Source organism: Patagioenas fasciata, chromosome 1 (genome assembly GCF_037038585.1).
Source record: "Patagioenas fasciata isolate bPatFas1 chromosome 1, bPatFas1.hap1, whole genome shotgun sequence".
NCBI classification, from domain to species: Eukaryota; Metazoa; Chordata; class Aves; order Columbiformes; family Columbidae; genus Patagioenas; species Patagioenas fasciata.
In genome coordinates, this window is record NC_092520.1 from 157,657,334 (window position 1) to 157,680,736 (window position 23,403).

Below are 23,403 nucleotides of genomic sequence, written 5' to 3' on the forward strand. Positions count from 1 at the left end.
GTCACCTCAAGTTTCTATTTCAAGGCAGTCACTGGTAGAGGTAGCATCAGAATTGTGTTTTCCAGGCTCATACGGGCTGTCTACTCTGACATGTGCATGTGGGTTCTTGAGGGAAGGGTGGCTACTGCAACGAGAGGTGTGTAATACAGGGAATGGAAGAAGTGCGAGGAAAGCTCTAAAGTAAAGAAAGGATGGGAGAGAAGATACAGACCTCTATCGGCCCTGGATAATATCTTGCCTTTTCATCGTTTTTTTCATGGTTTTTATCTCTAGATCTCAAAATACCATAAAGAGGAGAGGTGAACATTGTTACCTGCATTTCAGAGATGGAGAGCAGAGATATAAGAAAGTGAACTGATTCACGTACCACCTCCCAGCAGGGCAGTAGTGGAGCCAGGAAGAGAACGCAGGTCTCCTAAGCCCCCTCTCTGTGCAATATCATAAGGCCATATTGTACTCTACCCATCACTGTGATGCTGCACAAATGTCTGCCAATCAGGCCTTACCACACACACCCAAGAGGCAGTTAACCCCTAGTAGCTGCATTTTTAAAACTGAAGAAGAGTCTGGCAGATAATAGAAGTGACTTGGTCACAACCACAAAAGGAGTCTGTTTCAGAGAAGAGCTCCAAATTTATGTGTTCTTCACTTCTCAGCCTCTAGTCAGAGCCCAATTTTACCTCTGCATTGAGAAACTCTAGCTATTTAAGAATCTGTTTCACACTTTAAAAGAGAACACAACAAGCCTGTGGTTGTTTTTTCCAGTAACTTAGTAAGGAAGCAAACCAACGAGCAGAGAGAAATTATTTTTGGTCACGTAAGGGACACAGCTATCCGGATAGTATTTGGCAGCCAAAAACGCAAATTACACACATATGAGTGTAATGGTTGTGCTTGATTTTGTAGCGCAATAAAAAATGATGAAAATAAACCAAATTCAATTTAATAACTGAAGTCCTTTAGCAGAGGACTATAATACTAGATAAAATGCTGAATTTACAGATGGAATATATCCACATACGTTTCTGTTCACTGCCTCTCTATGAAAAGAGAAAAATAATTCCAATAGCTTTCTTAATGAAGCTAGCTAGCTGAAAGTGAGAGAGAAAAAATCAAACATTCACAAAAACATTAAAAAAAAAATCTTTAGAGATAATGACCACAGGTTCAACAAAAGTACTTTCCATTACCTGAATGTGAAGAGAGTTCCCATGTCCAGCATAGATAGCAGCTCTGCTTTTGACTTGGGGAAGGAGAGGCGGTAGCGTAGGGTCTCAAAAGCAGGTACAATCAGAGCTTTCTTGGTGTTAGCCAGGTCTAGCTGGGTGACAGACTTCCTGGCAAAAAGAAACAACAAACGCAAGCAGGAAAATTATTAACTGAGCAAATCACTTGGCTTTTCAAAATAAAGAGCGAAGTATGGGCAGTTTGATACTGTAAATGTAACTATGGACCAGATTTTTTCTTCATATTTTCCTCTACTTTTGACCTGCTGCTCTAAGAGTGGGGAGAACAACACAGTTCAAAAAGAGCTTGCCCATTTGATTGATCGGTGCTGCCCTGCACGTCCAGACGTGCCCAGAGCTCAACCAGCACTCTGAGCATGGCCAACTGATCACCCCTTTAAGAGAAACATAGTTGAGTGATACTATAATACAGATATGGCAAAGAGCTGGCAGTTCTAAAAAACAGGATTTATCCAGGCCTCAGTGAGACTTTACAAGGTGAGGAGCTGGAAAGCTTGGTTGCATTTCAGCCTGGCTATTCTCTGTGCTGTGCCACCTTACTTGCTTTTCACCTCAGCTTTAGAGCTCTGCATGTCCTGCAAGTAGAGTGTTACCTTCACATCACTATGGACGAGATATTTGCATTGAAGAACACTGTTGCCATGATGGTTGCTGTTTCTTCAAAGCAAGGCACAGATCTACTGCAACGGGACATAGTGCAAATCAGCAAAACTCTATACTAGCTGTATTTTTTTGAGTACTGTTAATCATGCATGTGGTAGTACCCTGAGATCAGAGCTCATTTGTGTTTGACTCCATATGTAGAGCAAAGAGGCTGTTTCCTGCAGAGAAGAGCTGTGCACTGGATGTACTGAAACCATTTCAGTGTGTGTGTGTGCACATTTTGCACAGTAGGGCTCTTCTGCAGACGGGGGCCTTAGGACAACTGCTGCAGGAGAGCAACAGCTCAGCAACCTCACGCCCCGCCTGGTAGAGGTATTCAGCTTATTCTTTCCTAACAAACTAAAACTCAAAGAAAAAGAAGTTACTTTTCCATCCCCAAACTCCATCTTACTATGCTTGTCATTAGAAATAACTCTGTCTCGATTTTCCTTTCATTATCTTCATTTTTCATACCAGAAATATGCCTCTCTTTCCCTGTCAAAGTCAGTTCCCCTTAACAGGATTCACTGTCCTGACTTCTATGTTCCTGCAACAAGCAATCAAGGGCAATGTTGACAAGCAGCAAACTTTCTACAGTCTTATAAGATGAAGGAATTGGGATCACTGTCATAATAACAGAAGGAGCAAATAAACCACTTTTTCTGGACCCACAATACCTAGAATTCATTTATATTGCCATCAGAGAGAAAGAAGAAGAGCAGGGCTATTTAATGAAATCTGAATATTAGGGAATTCACACCACCCTATAGGCCTGTTCTATAAAAAGAAATCTGTTCTCAGCACCTTACTGCAAAGTTTGCATTGTTTAAAGAACCCCTGCCACATCCCAGTGAACTTTTCACAACTGAAGGATTTTAACAACATCTTATTACAACTTTTTTGTACTTTTTTCACTATCTTCTCCCTCACCATGGCTAATGGCCAAGATATCTGTATGCAAATAGATGAATCTTTCACAATTAGCCTCCGTGACCTTCCAGAATCATTGAGTAGTGTCAGCATCCAGCCTTCATGATGCTCTTAATGTTTCTTTCCCTCCACACCTTCACACCTTCTCTGCAAACAGTGCACACTAACACAGTTTCTCTTCCAGCATCTCAGGCTTTCTGGACTCTGTGCAATCTATCAGCCTTCCAGTGGTACAGTTTTGGGGACTGGGTTCTAGGAAGGAGCAGGTAATATTTGCAGTGACGTTCACCCTTTGGGCTCTGCAAGGAAACAGTGGTTTTGATTTATGGCTGTTGCTATGCTCAAAAGTCTAAGGCAAAAATCAAGGTCTTGCTGTGCTTGGCACTGTCAAAGAATACGAGACAATCCTGCCCACCAAAGTTGGCATCTGCAAAATTAATACAGATGTCAATGGCAAAACTGTTGGAAAGAACAGATGACAGCACCCTTACAAAGAAAACCAAAAGGCAGAGAATAAATTGATATAAGAGGGTGAAATCACTCGCACTGTCAAAGGTTAATATGAAAAGTTAGATAAGTGGAGAGAAGTAGGGATCCAAAACCAAGATGCTTGTAGTGGATGCAGTCAAACACAGCAACTGGTAGAGATACTTCGAGTGACATAACATGGCAAGATAATCTCTGTAGAAATATTATATTTTCAAGAGATATGCGAGCATGTGAGGTGCATATTTTTAAGCCCAAAGTGGAAGGGTCCATCAAAACTGAGCTGGGAGTTGAGACACAGCCAAGATGCCCAGCAGCACTGACCCCTGAGTAGAACAGCCTGCCTGTGATGTGGACTTGATGACATACAGGACAAAGTAAGGGGAAGAAGGAATCAGTATTGACATCCGGGTGTTGAACCAGAGTGACAAAGGACAAGAGAAGTCATGTGAATTGCGATAAAGGCAGGGAAGATTTGGCAGAGAAGAAAAACACCTTCAATTTTCTTCTGATAACTTGGCTGGTGGTCTACTCCTTGGATAACAAGCTGAAAACCTAACCTCTTCCTGTTGGAAGCAAATCTGCATTTCCTTTTCTGTGGGGATGACTTTTTCCTCCTGTTTGTAGTGGACATGCCGTTTGATGGTTGACTGGTTCTGTGATACTTGGAATAGGAAAATTTTCACTGTTGGTGCTGCAAGATATGTGGAATATAATGTAAGGAAAACAATCTAGGACTGGGCAAACAGTTTAATTCCTGTACTATCCTTATGTGAGCTGTTATTTGGATTCAGTAATATCAATTCAGTATTCATTTTATCTTTCCTTTTTCCAAAACCAAGGATATATGGTTTCATGAAGAGCTTTCTATTAGCTGGTGTTGTCCAAGAAACAGTTTCCCAGGAATCTTTGTGTTCTGATACAGGGAACATTGGGTTAAGTTTCTAATCTACTAATAAACCCTGTTTTTTGCAAGGTATGGAAGAAATGCATCTTAAATCACAAGAGGCTCCTCACAGGTTGATATCAACATGATGAAGTTCATTCAATCTTTTCTTCTCCATAGTACTTTCCAAAAATTAACAAAGAATATCTGCCCTCATGTGGGCAGATAGTAATACTCCCATTTATGGAGAAAAGAGAAGCACAGATGCAGAAAGGTGAGAAATCTAAAGCACTGAATTCAGAAAAAAAAGAGTCCATTAATTCAAATTAGCTTCTGCCATCAGGACTCAGTAAGTGGTTTGTTTGAGGTCAACAGAGTTTGCAGTAAGAACTGGAGAGCTGTCAGTCCACTGTCAAATTCATTAGAACATTCTTCCTCTCTGCAAAAGCAATGAATGCATAGCCTACAAGGACATCCAAAAAGTAAAAATCAAGAGGCACAACTTCAAGTGTGTCTCTTGCTGAGATGCTGAATAACCACCAGAAACAAGTCACAACTCATGTTGCAGGTGACAGGTATAAAACATGTGGATAGAGCTTGGATGTCAGCTCCCAGTTCATGCTAAATGTGTCACTGGAAGCACAGGGCACATTTTTTACACAAATATGTTGGGGAAGAACTTTAATGCTAGCTGTGACAACTGTAGATAAGCAGCCTGTCTACTTATTTTATGTTAGAAGAACCTTTAGGATGACCCACACACCTCACTTGTAGCAACCAGGAAGAGCCTTTACCTGTGTGGCAATGACAAGATGGCCTCAGTAACTAATGAGTGAGGGTGACAACAGACTTCAGCTCAGCACAGACCACAAAAGTGTCTGAATTTCATAAACAAGCAATCTTTCAATGATACTCTTCTTTCCTTTTGTACTTCACAGGAAGAGGAAGGTGGGACAAAACAGAGGTTTGATGGAGCATTGAAATGGTCTTACTTAGCAGCTGTGAAAAAGCCCAATTAGCACAAATCCAAGTGCTAGCAATAAATACCTAGAGGGATGGGCAACCTTCAGCTTCCCCTTCAAAACTGGCCACAACCTGTCACATACACCATCTTCAAAATCTGTTGAAATGTTTTAAAAAATTGTTTTCTTTCTGAGAACATATTGTCTATAGAGACACAATATATGATACATGTAAGTCAGCAAACTGGCAAGTGAGAGGGACTTGTCTGGCTCATTCTGTACAAAGCGATTCCTGAACCACCACACCACTCCCATTTGCTTACAGTTGTTCTATATGAGGAAATGAAGGCGAAAATGTTTGTACATCTCTTTAAACAAACAATTTCTGCCACTCAGATAGCACTAAACAACTACTTGAAGAGGTGGTGGGAACAGTCAATGCAGAAAGATACAGGGTATCTGTATTTAAAATAATCTCACTGCACTTCCCTGCTATTTAGCTCAGAAAAATCATTATTGAAAAAGCAACAAAAGCCTTTAGTACACATGCAAAAAAAATCCAATCCCTTTTTAAAGAGCTGCTAGCAATAGATTAGCAGTTTTGATATTCCCAGGCAAGACAGAGGCACAGTCAGAGTTAAGGTGGTATGGACCTCAGAAAAGGCATGTGGAGTAACACAAGGTCATGGATGCAACAGCTTTCAGTGCAAATCTGGGTGTTTTGTTATGGTGGGGTTTTTTGTTTGTTTGTTTTTGCTTTTTTTCCTGAAACAGCAACAATTGGAGGTATCACTGTGCCTTTAGTCCTATAATACATTATCACCACGTGAGAACTATTTATCTGGTTTTAGCGTGTCAAGTATATTATGGTACACTATTCTGGCTTCTCTCTTCTCCCTTTTAGTGCTGGTGAAGCTGCACAGAAGAACAAGTTGCTTTTTTGGTACTACAGGGCAGTATCAACAGCTGCTACTCCTGCTGTGTGCAGCATTGATCTGAAGAAATGTACAAGTATGCAACACTAACATCGAAAAACAGAAAAGCCAACAACAATCTTTACACGTATCTTGAAACAGATAATTTGTGCAAGGGACAGAATTATTTTTGAGCCCTCATAAAGTAAGTCAAAAAGAAATATCCCTGACATAAGCTGGAAACAAGCTGATACAGTGGGATAAACCTTCAAGGATAGTACTGAAATCCAGCGTCTTAAAAGCCATAGTGAATTTGGCCTCCTACATGGACGCAGAAATTCAAAATGGCAATTAATTCTCTACGTGAGAGAGAAGTGAGAAGATTCTTACTGAGTTGCTAAGCTTGAAAAAAAGGAATTTCTCCATAAGTTTACAATATTGAAAGGCATATTTCTCCTTACATTGCAAAACCCCGGACCTGTGGACTGAAAGGGGTCACCTGCAGACAGACCCTCCCTGGACACTTCGATCAACTTTTACTAAGATGAAAAACAAAACTAGTCAGGATCAAGGAACTGAAATCCCCCTGTCTGGCCACAGGGTGTCCTCCTTGCTCTATATGCTGGCCTCAGATGACCAGGCTCTGCAGGGGGAAAAAGGTCTTTATTAAATCAGTTAATGGATCAGAGGTCTGTAGTTTGCTCAGCCCAATCTGCTCACATTCATTATGACACGACACACACTGAGGTTTACTCTTCCCAGTTTCCTTATGGTAATTATTTTGCCTTGACGGGTGCTGGCGTTGCTGTCATATTTTTGAGCTGGTTAGACCATCACCCTCTTTTCAAGATATGGAACTGGATTAAGAGTGTGTCACAAGGACAACAAGCTCAGTAATGCTTTGCATGTTTTTTCTGTCACTGACATTAAGAACCAGGGACATTTAGGGGAATCGCCCAGTTCACATCTCTGCTAATACAGGATGTTCTTGCACATTTGATAATACTTAGTCCAGTTCAATTTTCAAATTGATTTTTCTGCTGCTCTGAAGCAATTACTCTCATGGCTAACAGTGCTTACATTTAGACCTGATTTTTTTCTTTTATAACTGTATTGCTTTATTTCCATTTACAGTCTCTTGCTCTACTCTAAACATTTCTGTGCCTTGCTGTGCACTGTCACACCTGTAAGCTGCCTTTTTCAGATCTGCTCAAAATGCACTATTTTGGGAATATGTGAGAAAGGTAGGGTGCAGAGGGGCTGAAAATGAGGGCAGCAGTGGGAATCCCTCCACTGCCCATTTACCTGAGGTACTCGTAGAGTCCATACATGGGCAAGAAGTCAATGTCGGACAGAAACATGTATGGTGTGCTGATGTGCTTCATGGCCACGTTCCTCAGTAGATTCACAGGATAGAACTGTCCCTCCTTGTACACAATATGGTAACCAACATTGTGGCGGCTCATAAGTACTTCTGAGCCCTGGGCATAGCGCAGAAATTGCTGGGCTTCCGCATCAGAAAGGTAGAGTGCCAGGCTGATTGGACCTTCCCAGTGTTTGCAGATGGCTTCAAGCATCTGGAGCCTGAAAGAGGAAGGGTGAGAATAAGAAAAGGCTGTCTCCCTGTCTGGGACTCTTTGCCTGAGTTCATCTGATCAAACATAGATATCTATCTCTAGGTGAGACAGATTGAGGTCACTTTGTATGCTGTGGAAAGCAATAAATATTTCTACAGCACAATTCATCTCATCTGAGTTGATGTCTCCTGCTGGACAGATGGACTGCACCCTAGTTATGCCTACTGCTCTCCACTGAATGCATGGGAGCCTAAGGTGGTCCTGGCTCAGATACACACACCCACAACTCAGATACCTAAAGCTTGGTGAAATCAATACCATCCTTTCTGCCTAAAGCATTGATGCTGCAGGAAGACCCACGTGGACGATGGGATTTAATCTGATGGGAGCTTTGATCAGTTGCAAGGATCTGTCCACGTGGATCTACTTACAGGACAGAGGTCTCGTAATCTTAATCAGGGTCTGGTGCCTAATTCACACTTCAAGTCAAGCTGTTCTCACACACTATCACACTGCAGCACTCTTCCACACACTTGTGGAGAAGAAAGGTGTACAGACCCACGGAACATTTTACCTCCTGTTTAGGAAAACCTTCCTCCAATTTCTGCAAGCTACTTAGTCAGATCTTAAAAGCTGTTGAAAGTCATGGGAATACAGACTTATGTGAACATTTGCACTGACTAGAAAAAAAACTTACTGTCAGGGAAAGGGCAAAAGGATGACACACTGATAGAAATGGGATTTACTATATGCAGGGATTAAGAAGAGAAGGAGGGAGAGACATGGCAGTTCTGTGGAATGTCAAAAGAATATTTCAGAAAAAAACACCATTTAAAGTACTATTTTGTATATATATTAGCAGTATCTCAAACTTCATTACATCATTTTTAAAACAGGTTGTATCAATCTATATTTTTAAAAACTTCGAACAGTTACAACACTATCGATGAAAACAACAACAAAAGATCTCATATACAAACGTAAATCGAACCCAGCCTGGCCAAAATAATTTAAGCGCTTTCGGAAATTTACAGAGAATTGCCTAGAGATTAAGATATGCCATCCAAAAATAAAGCAAGGACTGATTACAAAGCCTCTTGAGTTACAAGGGAAACGTACCTATACAGCCTAGTCAGATATTCTATGAAAAATTAGGAAGAGTAGACTACATAACATGATTATCTTCTCTCCCTTCCAGATCCACATGACTACATTTTTCCTATTAATATTTATACATAACACAAGAAAAGTTTTCTGCATCATCGTAATCAGAGAATAATTTCCCCCTCCTAATATCTCCCTAAGCTTTGCAGCAGAAAGGAATGATATACCAGCAAATACACATTCTGATTTAACATTAATAACTTTTCCTGCATTTCTGAATGATCGTGATGACATCCAAGATGATACAATCATTTTTTCTTAGATATATTACATTTATTGGTCTATACCTAGTACATTATTTTCTTTTTATCTATTATTGAAACAAAGGTTATTATCAGCCTGAAACATACAGCCAAATTAGAAGCACAAATCGATTAAAAAGATCTAAAAAGTATGTAAAGGCTTTAGGCTTTTTATTGTACAAATAATAAATAGAGAAAAATACTTTTTTTGTTTGCTTGTTTTTCCCTTTTCATTTTTCCAACATGGTGAAGACCTATTAATCAGGAGACTCAAATTCATCAGCACTCAGATTTAAGGCAGCGTTATAAAAATGGAATACTTGCCTAGGAAAAAATGCTGCAAAATGCCTTTCAAGGACTCTATGCAGTGGACAAATGGCATACATAACTTATTTAAACAGCATACCTGATAATGCTTGCAAAGCTTTTCATGATAGTTAAATGGTAACTGGGTTTTGCTGGTATAAATTTCCAGCTGGACAGCTTAGTTCCTTTAGAATGCTCCATTTTGCTGCGTAGGTCTTACTGACAGGCTCCACTTGCACGAATTTCATTCGGGGACTGCTGGGTGATGCTCCATAATCTACTCTCTGTAGGTTGTTACAATAGCCTCCTTTGACCATAAAACTTAGAATTACGAGTTTCTAAGCACAACATGACCAAGTTATTTTGGTTTTGTTAGCACTCTTGAGGAAAGTGTTCTCTTAAGGACTCTAATAAAAATAAATACACTCCTGTGCTGCATAATAATGAGATCATAATTTAGTTGGTAAGTTTTTTTAAAGGTCTGTTTCAGTCAACAGAATTCTGCTGAAATTCAATAGTTTTGTGAAATAATTTTTTTCACTTTTCTTCTTAAGAATACTCAACCTATTTACATCTCATTCTCATCCAGACTTCAAGCAGCATAATGCCGATCGTGCCTTTCCTTGTCCACATCCTGATCTGACATTTTTCTAACTCCTGCTCTGATCTCTGAAACCCAGGTACTTACCGTGCCTTCAAAAAGGCTGCTCAGTCAAAATACATACCTGAAAACCACAGTCACAGAATGGTTGGGGTTGGAAGGGATCTCTGGAGACCATCCAGTCCAACCCACCTGCTAAAGCAGGTTCACCCAGAGCAGACTGCACAGGAATGTGTCCGGAGGGGTTTTGAATGTCTCCAGAGAAGGAGACTCCATAATCTCTCTGGGCAGCCTGTTCCAGGGCTCCGGCACCCTCAAGGCAAAAAAGTTTCTCATGTTTAGATGGAACCTCCTGTGCTTCGGTCTGTGCCTGTTGCCCCTTGTCCTATTGCTGGGCACCACTGAAAGGAGTCTGGTCCCATCCTGTTAACACCCACCCTTGAGATATTTATAAACATTGATGAGATCCCCTCTCAGCTTCTCTTCTCCAGGCTGAACAGATCCAAGATGCTCCAGACCTCTAATCATCTTTGCAGCCCAACACCGGATTCCCTCCAGTAATTCCTTGTCTTTCGTAAACTGGGGAGGGCAGAACTGGACGTGGTACTCCAGATGTGGCCTCACCAGGGCAGAGTAGTGGGGGACAATAACATCCCTTGACCTGCGATGCAACCAAGCCCTTATCCAAGAAAATGTCACACCAGTACCCAATGTGGCAATTAACCAATAATGAACAACACTGGACAAAGTCTGTCTCAAAGCTTCTATCTGAAGATATAAAATGGTAGCTCGTAAACTGCATCCGTCTCTTCCATTCCTCAAATGTAAAGCCTGTCAAAACAGTCAGGCCAGTCTCAGCTACAACAAGACTATTACTGGAGACACTGGGAGCTGCTTTTTTGCCCTTCCTCGGATAATCATTTGAAAGAACGATGCAGAAAAGTAGTGTATAGCACATGGTTTATGTACATGCCATCTTCTATCTGAGATACTATTCTTAAACATCTACAGCTATATTTGAGGAGTTTAATAAAAGTGGTTAAAAGAAGATACAAAAAAAGGCAGTAAGTGAAAGATGTGAAAGAAAACAAAGCAGCTAAACAGTTCTTTGGTATGATATTATTTATTGATTTTAGCTGAAAGAAAGTATTTCCAACTCAAATCAATAATTTATAGCAACACAGCAATGAAGCAGGGAAGATTTTTCGTGCACTGTATCAGGAGGGCTGTTCTTCCTGAATAAAAATGTGTGGTTCTGTCTATCAATAAAAACATGTGCCCCAGTGAGGATCCAGAAAGGGAAACAGATGCTCAGACTTTGCATCAGTGCCAGTGAATCAGCACTGAGCCCCAGTTCAGCCTTTTGAATTAAATTCTGGGGGGAAAATATACCATGTGCACACACCAGCTTTCCTAATTTACTGTGGCACTCGCTCAGGGTCTGGTTTAATTTATTTCTTTAGCTTTTTACTCAAAGGTTTGTGAACACTTAAGAAATGTTTCCTCAATTAAAAATCAATAGAACAGACACTGATGTGCATAGCAAATCATAACACAATGTGCAGGACGCAGTGCTGAGGCACCGGTGAAACAGAACAGCCGTCATTCGTTTGCATTTATTTTTAAAACAGGCTGTAAATGTCTTGTTGATCTGAATTCCTCTGACCCTCCTGGAATACTGCTGACCTTCCTTCCACTGGTGTAGCAGTGGTGGTATTCATGGGTCACGTTGTATTCTGTATGTGCTCTGCTAAATGAAATACCCATTTCTGGCTAATATTCAAGGAGTTCTGATCTGTTTTGTAACCCACTCTGATAGCAGTAACTACAAAGAGAAGCAGGAGGAAAAAGGAGATGGACATTTTAAAATTTCACAAAGCTGACTGATCCAGACCGCACTTCCAGAGCTTCTGAAAAATAACAACTGCAATGGTGGGAATCAGAAAGGTGCAGGTGGAACTTGTCATAAAATGGATCTTTTTTCTCAAATGAAATACCAGTGAAACTCCACTTTACATCAGAAGTGACAGTTGAAAAAGAGTTAAACTGGAAATGTTATTCTGAAAATCAACATTTATATAAAAATGCAATGACTCCTCTCAAAAGGAGATTTTTCATTTCACGCTAGCACATTAAAAATAAAAGTTTATTTTCTACTTTCCAATTTAAAACTAAAATGTTTAGTTTTTATTTTTGCTGTAAGGAAAGTCACTGATTGAAATTTTCTGCAAGGAAAATGCCAATGAAAGCAAAACTAACACTATATAATGAGAAAATACTGTGTGTAAAAACTTGGTCAGCTACAACTGCTTGTCTAAGCCTATTACAAACTTAGCAATCCTGCCAAGTAAAAACCCCTGCAGTTCCAGTATTCAGCCTCTTGTGAACATTCATGTGTGCACTTCAGAGCTGAACTCTGGATACATGTGTAATATCTACACGTGCTACTTTTAAGTCAAGAAGGTTTTTACAGGCTGATAATCCAAGTTTCTATACGAAAGTGCGAAAGTGAGTTTTTTCTTTCCCTAAAGCATTAGACGGTTGGATTTCTCTCCAAGAAAATACTGATTGTCTCACGCTTCCAGATGAAGAAGAGATTTTCCCTACCTGTCCATTGACAGCTGAGCCACCAGAGTTACATCGGTATTGTCTGAAGCAGGCTCGTATTCGTAATGTAGAAAATACAAATGAGTGCGATGGACGGTGAAACGTTCTCGACGAAATTCATAGCATAAGTCATCCTCATCCAGCTCAGACAGCTGTTTCTGGAGCTGTAAGGCAAGAGTCGACATACAGGTAAGTTCTTCATAATTATTTTAGCAATTCAGAGAGAACGAGGAGCTTGGGAACTTGGAACATAGAGAGTAGTGGTGTTTTATCAAGCTTCACTCTTGCAAGTCACTTGGCAAGAGATTAGAAGAAAGCACTTGTAAAGTAAATGATAATGCAGACAGACCATTGCATTATGATCTATATATCATATATATTATCTGTATTACATACTTTCAACATCCAGACTAGCAATGAAACAGTGAACGATCACAAGTCTAATAAACCCCAAATTTCGGAGTTAATGCTCCAACATGATGCATAATGTCTTTCCTCATTAGAAGCAGAGTTTCAAAAACTACCCATAGACATACAACTCCAGTAGACAAGACTGAGTAGAAGATTAAGGCTGTAGGTACCGGACTGAGCAATTCCCATTCTGCTGCCTCTGTTGGAGAACAGCAACTGCTGCATAACAGCAGCATGAAGAGACAGCTGGAAAAGCAACATCTTTAACTGACCAGTATTCCATCTCTTGAGATTTATGTACCTGCACTGGTTCAATATTGCAAGGAAAATAATCTTTCAACTGCAGAGGTGCCAGAATTAAGCCTACACTTCTTAAGGGATTTATGCTTTGAGTATCTAGTTTGAGAAATCCCAAGAATGGCAGATTAGCAGAGAACTGGTAGTTTTTGGCTCCCTTGGAAATCAAGCCCCTTCAAAGTCAAAATGAGCATCTCAAAGGAATCCAATACTGAGTCACTTAGAGACGTAGCTTCAAAAGTATAGAAGTTTAGCTCTGGGGAAAGGAGGAAGAGAAAAACTGACCAAATGTCCATGCAGCTGACCAATCCCATCCCTGAACTACATTATTTTAAAGCCAAATATCTGTCTAAATTTTTGAAAATGCATTCACTTAGAAGGGAAAATCAGTCCTACCTGCTGTAAAATGTACAACAAAATGTAACAAAGATGAAAATTGCATTTAGTCGTAACTGGTTAACTTCCATTTGTGTTGCTCTAAAATGTGGGTTTATTAATAAAGGTATCATTTTTATATTTTATTTCTTAAAAGCATTCTACAAGGAGAATTACATATTTATATGAAAATAAGAAAAATACAGGAATTTTACAAGTTTTTATAAAAATCACAGCGCACTTCAAAACTGTTTAATGCATCAGATTATTGAATTATAGACATTCATTTAGATTTTAAAATCTTTTTGTCCTGTTCAGAATGACTTAAGGTAATAGTTTCACCATCTTCAAGAAGAAAAATATTAAAACTCAGGTATTTTTTTGTTCTAATACTGTGTTAAGAAGAAGAGCTGTTGTTCTTGGAACTACGAGCATAATGGTTGCCATCAACAATAATGCTTACAGCTGAATGTTTTCCTGTGAAGTCTGAAGAAATAATTCCTGATATTTTCCTGTACATCAGTCTACAATCTTCTTTTGAATAATGGAAATAACCTCCTTTGATTTCAATGAGTTTTGGATCAGGCTCTCATTCTTCTGTGTTATTGTTCTGCAGAGATCTTAAAACGTCCCTCAAGAGAGACTGCTATTAGAAAGACTACAGTCTGAATCTTGACAAGTCTTTACTCAAGTAAAACTTCTACTGAAATCAAGATCTCCTTTGGTGGAGCAGAAATCAGGAATTCTTTTACGTATTCTTAGAGTTTCACTCATTCTGCTTTACAAATCATCATTCAGCTGAGCTTGTACTTTGTTTTCCAAACCATATTCAAACAATATTCTAATTAAACCCAATATTTACAACAATGGCCAGAAAGAACATTGTATCTTTCTGTTTCTTCCTTGAAAAGAGACATCAGTATGTCCTTTACAGAATTATCAAGGAAATTATTGAAATTTAAATGGTTAAAACAATAGCAGTAGTCACTGAATAATTATGAGATCACATTTGTATTGCAAGGTAAGAGGATATAAACACATGTGGGGCTAAATGATGGCTTTGTGCACTACAGAGTCCTAGGTGGTGGGAGAGGACAAGATGCAGCTTCTTAGAGGCCTCAGTAGTATTTTAACGGTGCAACTCACCAAGTCACAAAGTTGGTGATAGAGGTGAAGGAGAGCAGCAAACAGCAAAAGTTCCCTTCTGCTTCAGGGACAGGGAAATCTTGCACTTTCTCCTGCATTTTGTAGGGTCAGGCTTTTTCTGAGCCTGCAGCTATGCTGATAGTTCGTGAGGTTCTCCCTGGCACTTCCCATGACTCAGGACTGTATGTAGTGCTGGGACCCAAGAGAAGAGATGAGACAGATGTGTCTGTACCCCTTGGAGAGAGCAGCCCCCAGAAGGACCATTGGCATGGTGAGCCTCTGGCCCCAGAACCCCCACTTGAGTGCAGGCAGGCTGCCCAAGCACAGGCTGTGGGCATCACAGGGCAGGACCAGAGAAGCAGCTCCAACAGCACTTTGCAGGAAGGTTTATGCAATCCTTGCCTGCCCGTATCATGAGCCTGAACTGCTAGGCAGCCTTAGGAGCTGTGCTCTGCAGGTTGGGCAAACACAGCTTAGTTAAGGTGTGCTCCTTCGGGTAGGATAACCAACACAGGACATGCCTGTAGTATTGTCACTGAGTATGTGGCAAGCAGTCCACAATGAGGATGGGCCTATCCTGCAATGGTGAGGCAACAGGCACTGGAATGCAATAGCATGTGATTATCCATATGAAAAATCCTACTGGAAACAATGCTGGACATGCTTGGCACTCTGGATTTGGTCCAGCAAACCCATAAGCTCAAAAACCATCTCACTGAAGCTAAAAGTATGGTGTGGACAGATTAGCAGGACCAAGAGCTGGGTGCTGCACAGTTTTATCATAGAATCACAGAACGGTTGGGGTTGGAAGTGACCTCTGGAGATTGAGTCCAACCCACCCGCTAAAGCAGGGCAACCCAGAGCAGATCACAAAGGTATGTATCCAGGTGGATTTTGAATGGCTCCAGAGAAGGAGATTCCACAACCTCTCTGGGCAGCCTGTTCCAGTGCTCTGGCACCCTCAAAGTAAAGAAGTTTCTCCTCACATTCAGATAGAACCTCTTGTGCTTCAGTCTGTGCCTGTTGCTCCTCAACCTGTCACTGGGCACCACTGAAGAGTCTGGTCCCATCCTCTTGACACCGACCCTTGAGATATTTATAAACATTGATAAGATCCCCTCTCAGCTTCTCTTCTCCAGGCTGAACAGACCCAGCTCTCTCAGTCTCTCTTCATAAGAAAGGTGCTCTAGGTCCCTAATCATCTTTGTAGCCCACTGCTTTGTGAAGTTAAGAGCCCTCCTCCCTCTCTCACTTTTTTTGTTCCCCCCCTAATATATACATTCAGATACTCATGCCCCAGTATCACATACACATAAAAAATCTGCCTCCTCTTTACTATGGAGAGACACATACAATCTATAGATACATATTGCACACATTCATATGCCATTTTTGCACACAAATTTAAAATGAAAAATGTTAAAGACGCACGATATTCAAAAGACAGGGAGTAGTCTAAGATAGGCACATATATATCCTTAAATGTCTCTCTTTCTGAGCTACCTATTATTATTTTCAGTTACACGATCACATGAAATTTCTCCAATGATACAATCTTACCTACAGCATGCATATTGTGTGGATCCATTATTTACAGACAAAGAACTTATAGCTTGGTTTAAGGTTTGCTTTCACTTTATGTCTTTGTGAAAATATGGGTTTATAATGGGAATGCTGACAGACCTATGCAAACAGAGGCTTACTTAAACACAGTGTACCACCAAAATAAGGACCTTAGTGTCAGCTGGATTTGATAAAAAGATGGCATCACCATTATGTATCCCTCCATTATACTTACAACAATACACCTAATATAGCAAAGACTTCTTAACCTTAGAGTGACAGTATGTATTCTCGTAAGCAAATACCTGTTTAGCATAAGATTCACTGTTTCTACAGGATTTTCAATGCTAAGGCTACTTGCCACTGAGCATGTGGGAAATGTCACCTCTAGGAAACACTCTCACAGTTGAAAAATGTATTCTTCTCAGACTGTGCATGGTAGATACTCTCTTAGGAAATATTGTACTGGGAAACAAGACGTGCTTTCATTAGCATCATGATGTTACTTGCTTTAGAAATAAAAATGGCAACCGTGACATGCATAGTGCCCAGACAAAGAGACAAATACATTAAAAAATATATGCTAAGTTACTTCTCTGGGCAACCAGCTGTGGCAGGTGATCAGACTTCATCTCAGGAAAAGTAATTTTTGAAGCTAGGCTGGCCAGAGGCACAGGCGGGCCAGAAGGTATTCAACAGTACTATAAATTGTCATGATTTACCAGGTCTAATTGTCTGACTAATACATTTGTATGATACGAGGTGCTGTTTTCTATCTCCCTTCCTAAGGCAAATTTGTGATTGGCTTTAGCTTTTTTTAACTGTTATGTCACAGAAACAATTTACTTCCCACCAAAATCTACAGGAATTCATCTCAGATGAGATTGGTCCAAAATCCAGGATCAGAAGTATTTTCTTAGGGATTAGCGATCTTTTTACAAAACCACCAACAAAAAGTGTTTTGCGTCTGGAGGCTATTTAGATCTTGGGGAAGGGGATAAAAGCCCTAATGTAGGCATCTCTCTCTCGTCTAGTGTTTAAGGTGAAGTGAGATGACACTAGGCTTAAGTCACTAACTCACTCAGTATCATGCTAACATGACAGGAACTGAACAGCTTAGATGAAAAGCTTTAACTTTCAGATCATCTTTCCTTCTGCCAGGTGTGTGCAGTTAAGATTCATAGCACAAAATCAACTCAGCTTAGCCACTGAGATGAAAAATAACACCAGCCCAGGATGAAACTATAATCTGGTTATAAACCGCAGCAGTTTCATTTCCTCCTGGGTAGCTGTTCCAGTTCCCACCAGTAGGGAATCTGGATTGCAGAATCTAGTACTTTGACAGTGTGGCATAGACAAAGCAGATGATGATGTAGGGAGGAGTCTTGTTTAGGATGACCTACATAAAGTACTTCAGGCTTCTCCAATGATTAGTAATAAAAGCCAGACTAATCCCACATCAATTAAACCTTTATTCCTCCCATGCCATAAAAATTTGTACATTTGCTATGGGTCAAACTGACCCTTCTGTGGAACTAAGCTGTGCTAAGGACAAAGAGGGTAGTGTCTGAGCAAGCCTACCTAGCATGAGGAATTCTGCTGCAGCATGTAAAAAGTAGCTAATACTCCTGCTAAATGGAAGTAATGGCTTATTTTGATTGCAAAACATAGAATCATAGAATCATTTCAGTTGGAAGAGACCCTCAGGATCATCAAGTCCAATTATAACCTAGCTCTAGCACTAAACTATGTTGCTAAGAACCTCATCTAAACGCCTTTTAAACCCCTCCAGGGATGGTGACTCCAGCACTTCCCTGGGCAGCCTGTTCCAATGCCTGACAACCCTGTGAAGAAATTTTTCCTAATGTCCAGTCTAAACCTCCCCTGCTGCAACCTGAGGCCATTTTCTCTTGTCCTGTCACTAGTTACTCGGGAGAAGAGACCAACATCCTCCATGCTACAACCTCCTTTCAGGTAGTTGTAGACAGCGACAAGGTCTCCCCTCAGCCTCCTTTTCTCAAGGCTAATCAACACAATCAAGAACCCAATTTTTAGGCAGGCCTAATACCTTAGCTAGGTCTGTACATATGAAGTACAACTTCTCTTGATCTCAGCTGCAGATGTCAGATCTTGGTAGTCCTCTGCAAAAGCCCTGCCAAGCCTTCTTGCCTGCGCTATTTCCAGACCTCCCTTGCAGCACAGTGCCTTGCTTGGTGTCCTTGCTTTTGTTTCCCCAGATTGTTCCTAGCCCTATTCCTTCTGGTGTGGCACGTTCCACGGCCTAAGCCAGTCACAGCTCTGTTTCTAGTCCCATGGTTCTTATTTCAATACTCTGCCAGCTCCCTATACCTACAGGTACCATCAGTCCTTTCTTCTTCCTGCTCAAAATACTCTCTCTCCAGAACCTCAATGAAAACTTTTCTTTCTGCCTTTGATCTAGCTTTTATCCCTTTTATGTATGAATCTGGATTTTTTTATCCTCCATACCCTCTGGACATCAGTGAGGACAACAGATGCCTCTCAGAACAGAGACCAAACAGGTGTCTGCTCTCTGCTCTACTGTGCAGTCAGAACCTGGTATGGAGGTCTCAGAAAAAACAGTCACAGAAAATGCCAGGTTTTGTCCAGGCCCCTTCCCTGCAGCATGCTCAACTCTTCCGAGTCACTGGGATATATTAAATCTGGTCAGAAGTATCCACGCAGACTCCTAAGAAAGAGTCTTGAGAGATCTGATCCTCCTTAAAAGCCAAAGAAAACAGCACTGTGGATGTGTAAACCATGATTATTCAGTATTACAGTTTGCCTAAATTTTCACCAGGTTGGTAAAAGACATGTTCCTGGCCCAAAAGTCAGCTCCTTCTCTGAGGTATGGGTTATTTCCATGAAGAGGTCATCAGAGGTGGTGTGTGGGAAAACCCCCCAAGCTTTTCCCCATGTTTCACTTAAAAAAAATGAGAGAACAGAAAAAAAGAGACACATCAGTATGCCAAAAAAAGAAAAATCCCAGTCCATACGATCGCCCATCTAGCAATATTATAACCAGTTGAAAGTGGTGTAATGACAACTTTCATGCAACTAACAGGATGGGCTGCCAGCTCAGCATTTAATAACAGTAACAGTTGTAATAATAGAAAAAAACACAGCTGGGGAAGTCAGGATTTCACCTCAAAACTGCCATATACTGTCTGTTATTACTAAAGAAAGACTATGTCATGACCAAACAGTAACTTTAAATCCAAGTCTTACAAATGATGCAGTATTCTGAAGTTCTGCAAGAGCAAAAGGTAGTCAAAGCATCAGTCTGAATGCAAGTTCAGTGCCCTGATACTGGCTTGGAAGCTCCCTTTGCATGCTGTTTTGAGACATTCAAAAATGGCTAAATTTGTTATTAGAGTTTCTACTATGTGGTATAGAATCTCCTGCTTTTCTGGTGGATATTACAAAATGGCATGCACAGCCATTTGCTAATATTAAGAACCTCTGTTTTTGCACACAAAAAAAAGTAAAGAAGAAAAAAAGACCTTTAGCAAGTATACATCTAAGCAAGTATTTTCAGGAAGAACTAGATTTTTTACACTGTTTCTTTTAAACTGATTTGAAAAATCTGAAAATAAAAATCTGCAGAGAATTTCTTCCTGTGTTTTCTGAAAGTCTTCTCTAATGTAAGTCTACTGTCCTTTTCTTAAACTAAGTAAAATCAGTGATAAAACTTCCTACTGATCTTGCTCTGGGCTTGGATCAGGACACAGGCTCCACTAATAGGGGACACCCCATTCAACCTTCAGATTTAATGCTTTGGCAGAAGTACCTGGTGAGAAGCTGTCTGCAGGAAGGAAGTTCTCTGAGAATGCTAAAAGGTTGAGTTTGGGTCAGTGTGCTAAAATCAGGCTTGTAATATCTATTTCATAGCGTACCTACAGAGACAGGTTGGGACACAGGATATCCTGTTGCAATATTTTAGGTTTTACAGTAGGTCCTTTAGAATGAAATGCTGGACATGAGCATTAAAAGCCAAAAGGAAATGTTCAAATTCAAGATTATCTTCTGCCTTGCATCAAAGTAAGAAGGAAGGAGTGAGAAGGGGGAAATAGCAGGGACTAAGTAGTATGGAGTGACTAAGGATGTGCTCCAGAGGCCACTTGAGTCAATGGATGTATTTACAGGAGGATTTGGTTCATATTCTGAATTTCCCATCCGGAATCTGCACAAAGGCAAAGGGGTGAACGTAATACAAATTTGTAAAGAAAAGTCTGCTCTGTGTAATCTCATTTTAGCACATACTGAATAAAGGAGACTTACAGTACTGGTCTATGGCAAGGAGAATGTGACAGGCTCCTGTCCATGCCTGCCCCTGCAACACACCGGGTCTTTCAGCTTGAATATTTCAAGGAAAGAATGAAAAATGTAGGTACACATAAACATACATATAAGCATTTTTACATACACAGGAAAATTATCCCTGTCTGTGTTTCTCTTCCTCCAATATTTCCATTTCGGAGTGCTATCTGTTCTGTTAATTCTCATTTGTAACATTTTGGAACCTAATAACAGTGTTGCTCGGTGCAGTTGAAGATCAACAACTGACTAGATCAGGACTATGCAGTATAAGATCCAAAGACTGCCTTTAGACCTCTTAAACATCAGTCTGTGGTATTATACTTCCTTAGCAAACACTAAAAAAGAAAATTGCTAATCCTTCCTCATGCATATAAACACATATTTAAGGACACAAGTATGTGCACACCTACACATGAGGGAGTTCAATGTACGGTCTGATTACCTTTTAAACTAATGTCCCTTTATGTATTTCTGGCACTGTAAAGAGTCCTTCAAAACTGAAGATACACAACTTAAATTCATATTAAGGCCATCTCAGTACTGATGAGAAATGTAAAGGGGCCTTAGAGTAACAGAACCAGCCTAGCAGAACTCACTGCCACACATCCTTTTTACATTTCACAGCTATTTGCATTACAAATGAGATTCCTTAATTGCACTTTAAATAAAACGTCACTACAAATATTAAACTATAGAGAAGCAACGGGTGGCATTTTGGAACAAGACTTTAAGGGCAGATTCTGATACAGCCAGACTGTGAGTGACACACAGCCACTGCTTCTTGCACAACAGGGCTTAGTGCATTTTGTGCTTAAATAATTCTAATCATAAAACCATCAGAGCTATTCTAATATTTTATCCACTGATCCACCATGCAGAGAAGCACAGGCAGCTGAAGGAACACCTTTTACCCATATACAATGCCTAACATAATAAAGCCCAATTGTGTTTTGGGGCTACTAGTCTCAATTCAGAGAATAAAGGAAAAAATAATGGCTATTAAGATAGCTATTATTAGCAATAATAGCTATTCCTACTTTATAGCAATTCTTACTTTATAAATACTTGACTCTGCAGAAATTATAGCCTTTTATGTAATATATGTTTAGGAATCCTAATGGAGATGTGTGGCTGCATCTTGTCAGACTGAAGACCCATCTTGCCCAGCACCCTGTCTCCAGCTGGAGAGGAGGGTAAGAGCAGGGAGAGCGTTCAGTGATGCTTTGTCAGAATGCTCCCCGCGTCCTGAACTTGGGGTTCAAGGACTTGCTGCACCAAAGCTTAACTGCTCCTGACTGATGTTTCTTTCCATGAAGAGTCACTTCTGAGCATATGTAGATTTTTAGCAACATTACCTCCAGCTCAAAGCTCCATTACATCGTGGATGAAAAGTCTATTTTTGTTTTGAACGTGCTACTTGTTCTTTCCACACCTCGTGCCCCCTAGTTCTTGTACTGGGAGGAATGACAAACAGTGGTTCCCTGCCCACCTTACAAGATGCTCTGCTTCGGAAGATCATCCTGCAATAGATCACAGCAATGTACTGTTTTTTAATATGACACCTGTGACACTGTATGTGCTACATTAGACAGAGTGAAAGAGTGGTATTCATGATAATCCTATTCTTAGAGCCTCATAACTTCAAAGCTGAAACTTGCTTATTGTATTGTACAATAAAAACAAGATAGAGTCAAGTGTAGAAGGGAGCTTACAGAAAGAGTAACTAATAAGAAACCAACACCTTCTCCAAAGTGACTACTCTTACGCTATCTGAAGTTAGATTTTTTTTTTCTATATCCAATTGTTTTGATAGAAGGCTGTTAACTTTTTGGTGTTTCTTGGCAAATTAGGATTCATGTATTTTTGTATGTCTAGCTCACTCTTTTCCAGTATCTCTTTTTTTAATTTATAAATGGAAGAATGAGTTACTTTTCAGACACAAGCCATACCCTATACCATATTGCGTTCTACTTGTCTGGAATAAGAAACAGGCTTGAACAGTTAGTCATTTCCAGCGTCTGTCAACTAGATAAAAATTCAGTAAAATGAGCCATTTTAAACTTTCAGGACTGCCATTTTCAGCAGCAAGAACTTGCATTCACTGTGCACTGCTCTCCAGCAACTTGTCATCTGGAATAAATCTGCTTATTAAGTGTTAGGGAATAGATTTACAGAGCTGTGGAAAATATAGCAACAAGTCTGTGACTGCATTCATGCTCTTCGAACTCACACAAAATGTTTTGAATCCAGTATAATTTTAACCTGCATGTGATGAAGGTGTGCTTTCTTCTGTTGTCTTTTAAGTCTCACTCCCCTTTTCCCTTCCTATGCTACCCTCTACTCTCGTCTATCGTATCTTGATGTTTCTGACCATCAGATTCTTAGTGGTCTTTTATCACATTCAGTTCACTTCATGGTCTAAAAGCCTGTCACTCTTGCAGAGCATTTTCCTTCTCCATGTGCTTTTTGCTCTCACTGTGCGCTGGCTGCTTCTCTCTCTCTTCCCTGCTTCAATCTCTCCAAGTTAACGTTTATCTCATTTCTCATCATTTCTCACTCCTTTCACAAGATAGTGGGATGGTCAGGTAAGTATCTGGGAAGCTATGCCTCGGGCTAAAATATATCTATCCAATGTCTGAGTTCTATAGTTAAAAAATTGGAAACAGCATCTCTTGTGGTCATTTTATCCACAGACTAAATGGAAACACT

At 40.2% G+C, this 23,403-nt stretch overlaps 1 protein-coding gene across 7 annotated transcripts in view; it reads right to left on the bottom strand.

Annotated features, from left to right (window-relative positions):
- Window positions 1-23,403, bottom strand: part of LARGE1 (LARGE xylosyl- and glucuronyltransferase 1) — a 291,854-nt gene that overhangs the window by 19,304 nt on the left and 249,147 nt on the right. For all 7 annotated transcript variants that reach the window (XR_011735698.1, XR_011735697.1, XR_010651410.2 and 4 more), the window contains exons 11-13: window positions 12,565-12,728; window positions 7,373-7,651; window positions 1,191-1,337 (exon numbers count right to left, since the gene is read on the bottom strand). Coding sequence is in view for 3 of the 7 variants with exons in the window: in XM_065838648.2 (XP_065694720.1) it covers window positions 1,191-1,337; window positions 7,373-7,651; window positions 12,565-12,728 (590 nt within the window). In the remaining 4 variants the exon portion in view is untranslated. The remainder of the gene's footprint in view (window positions 1-1,190; window positions 1,338-7,372; window positions 7,652-12,564; window positions 12,729-23,403) is intronic.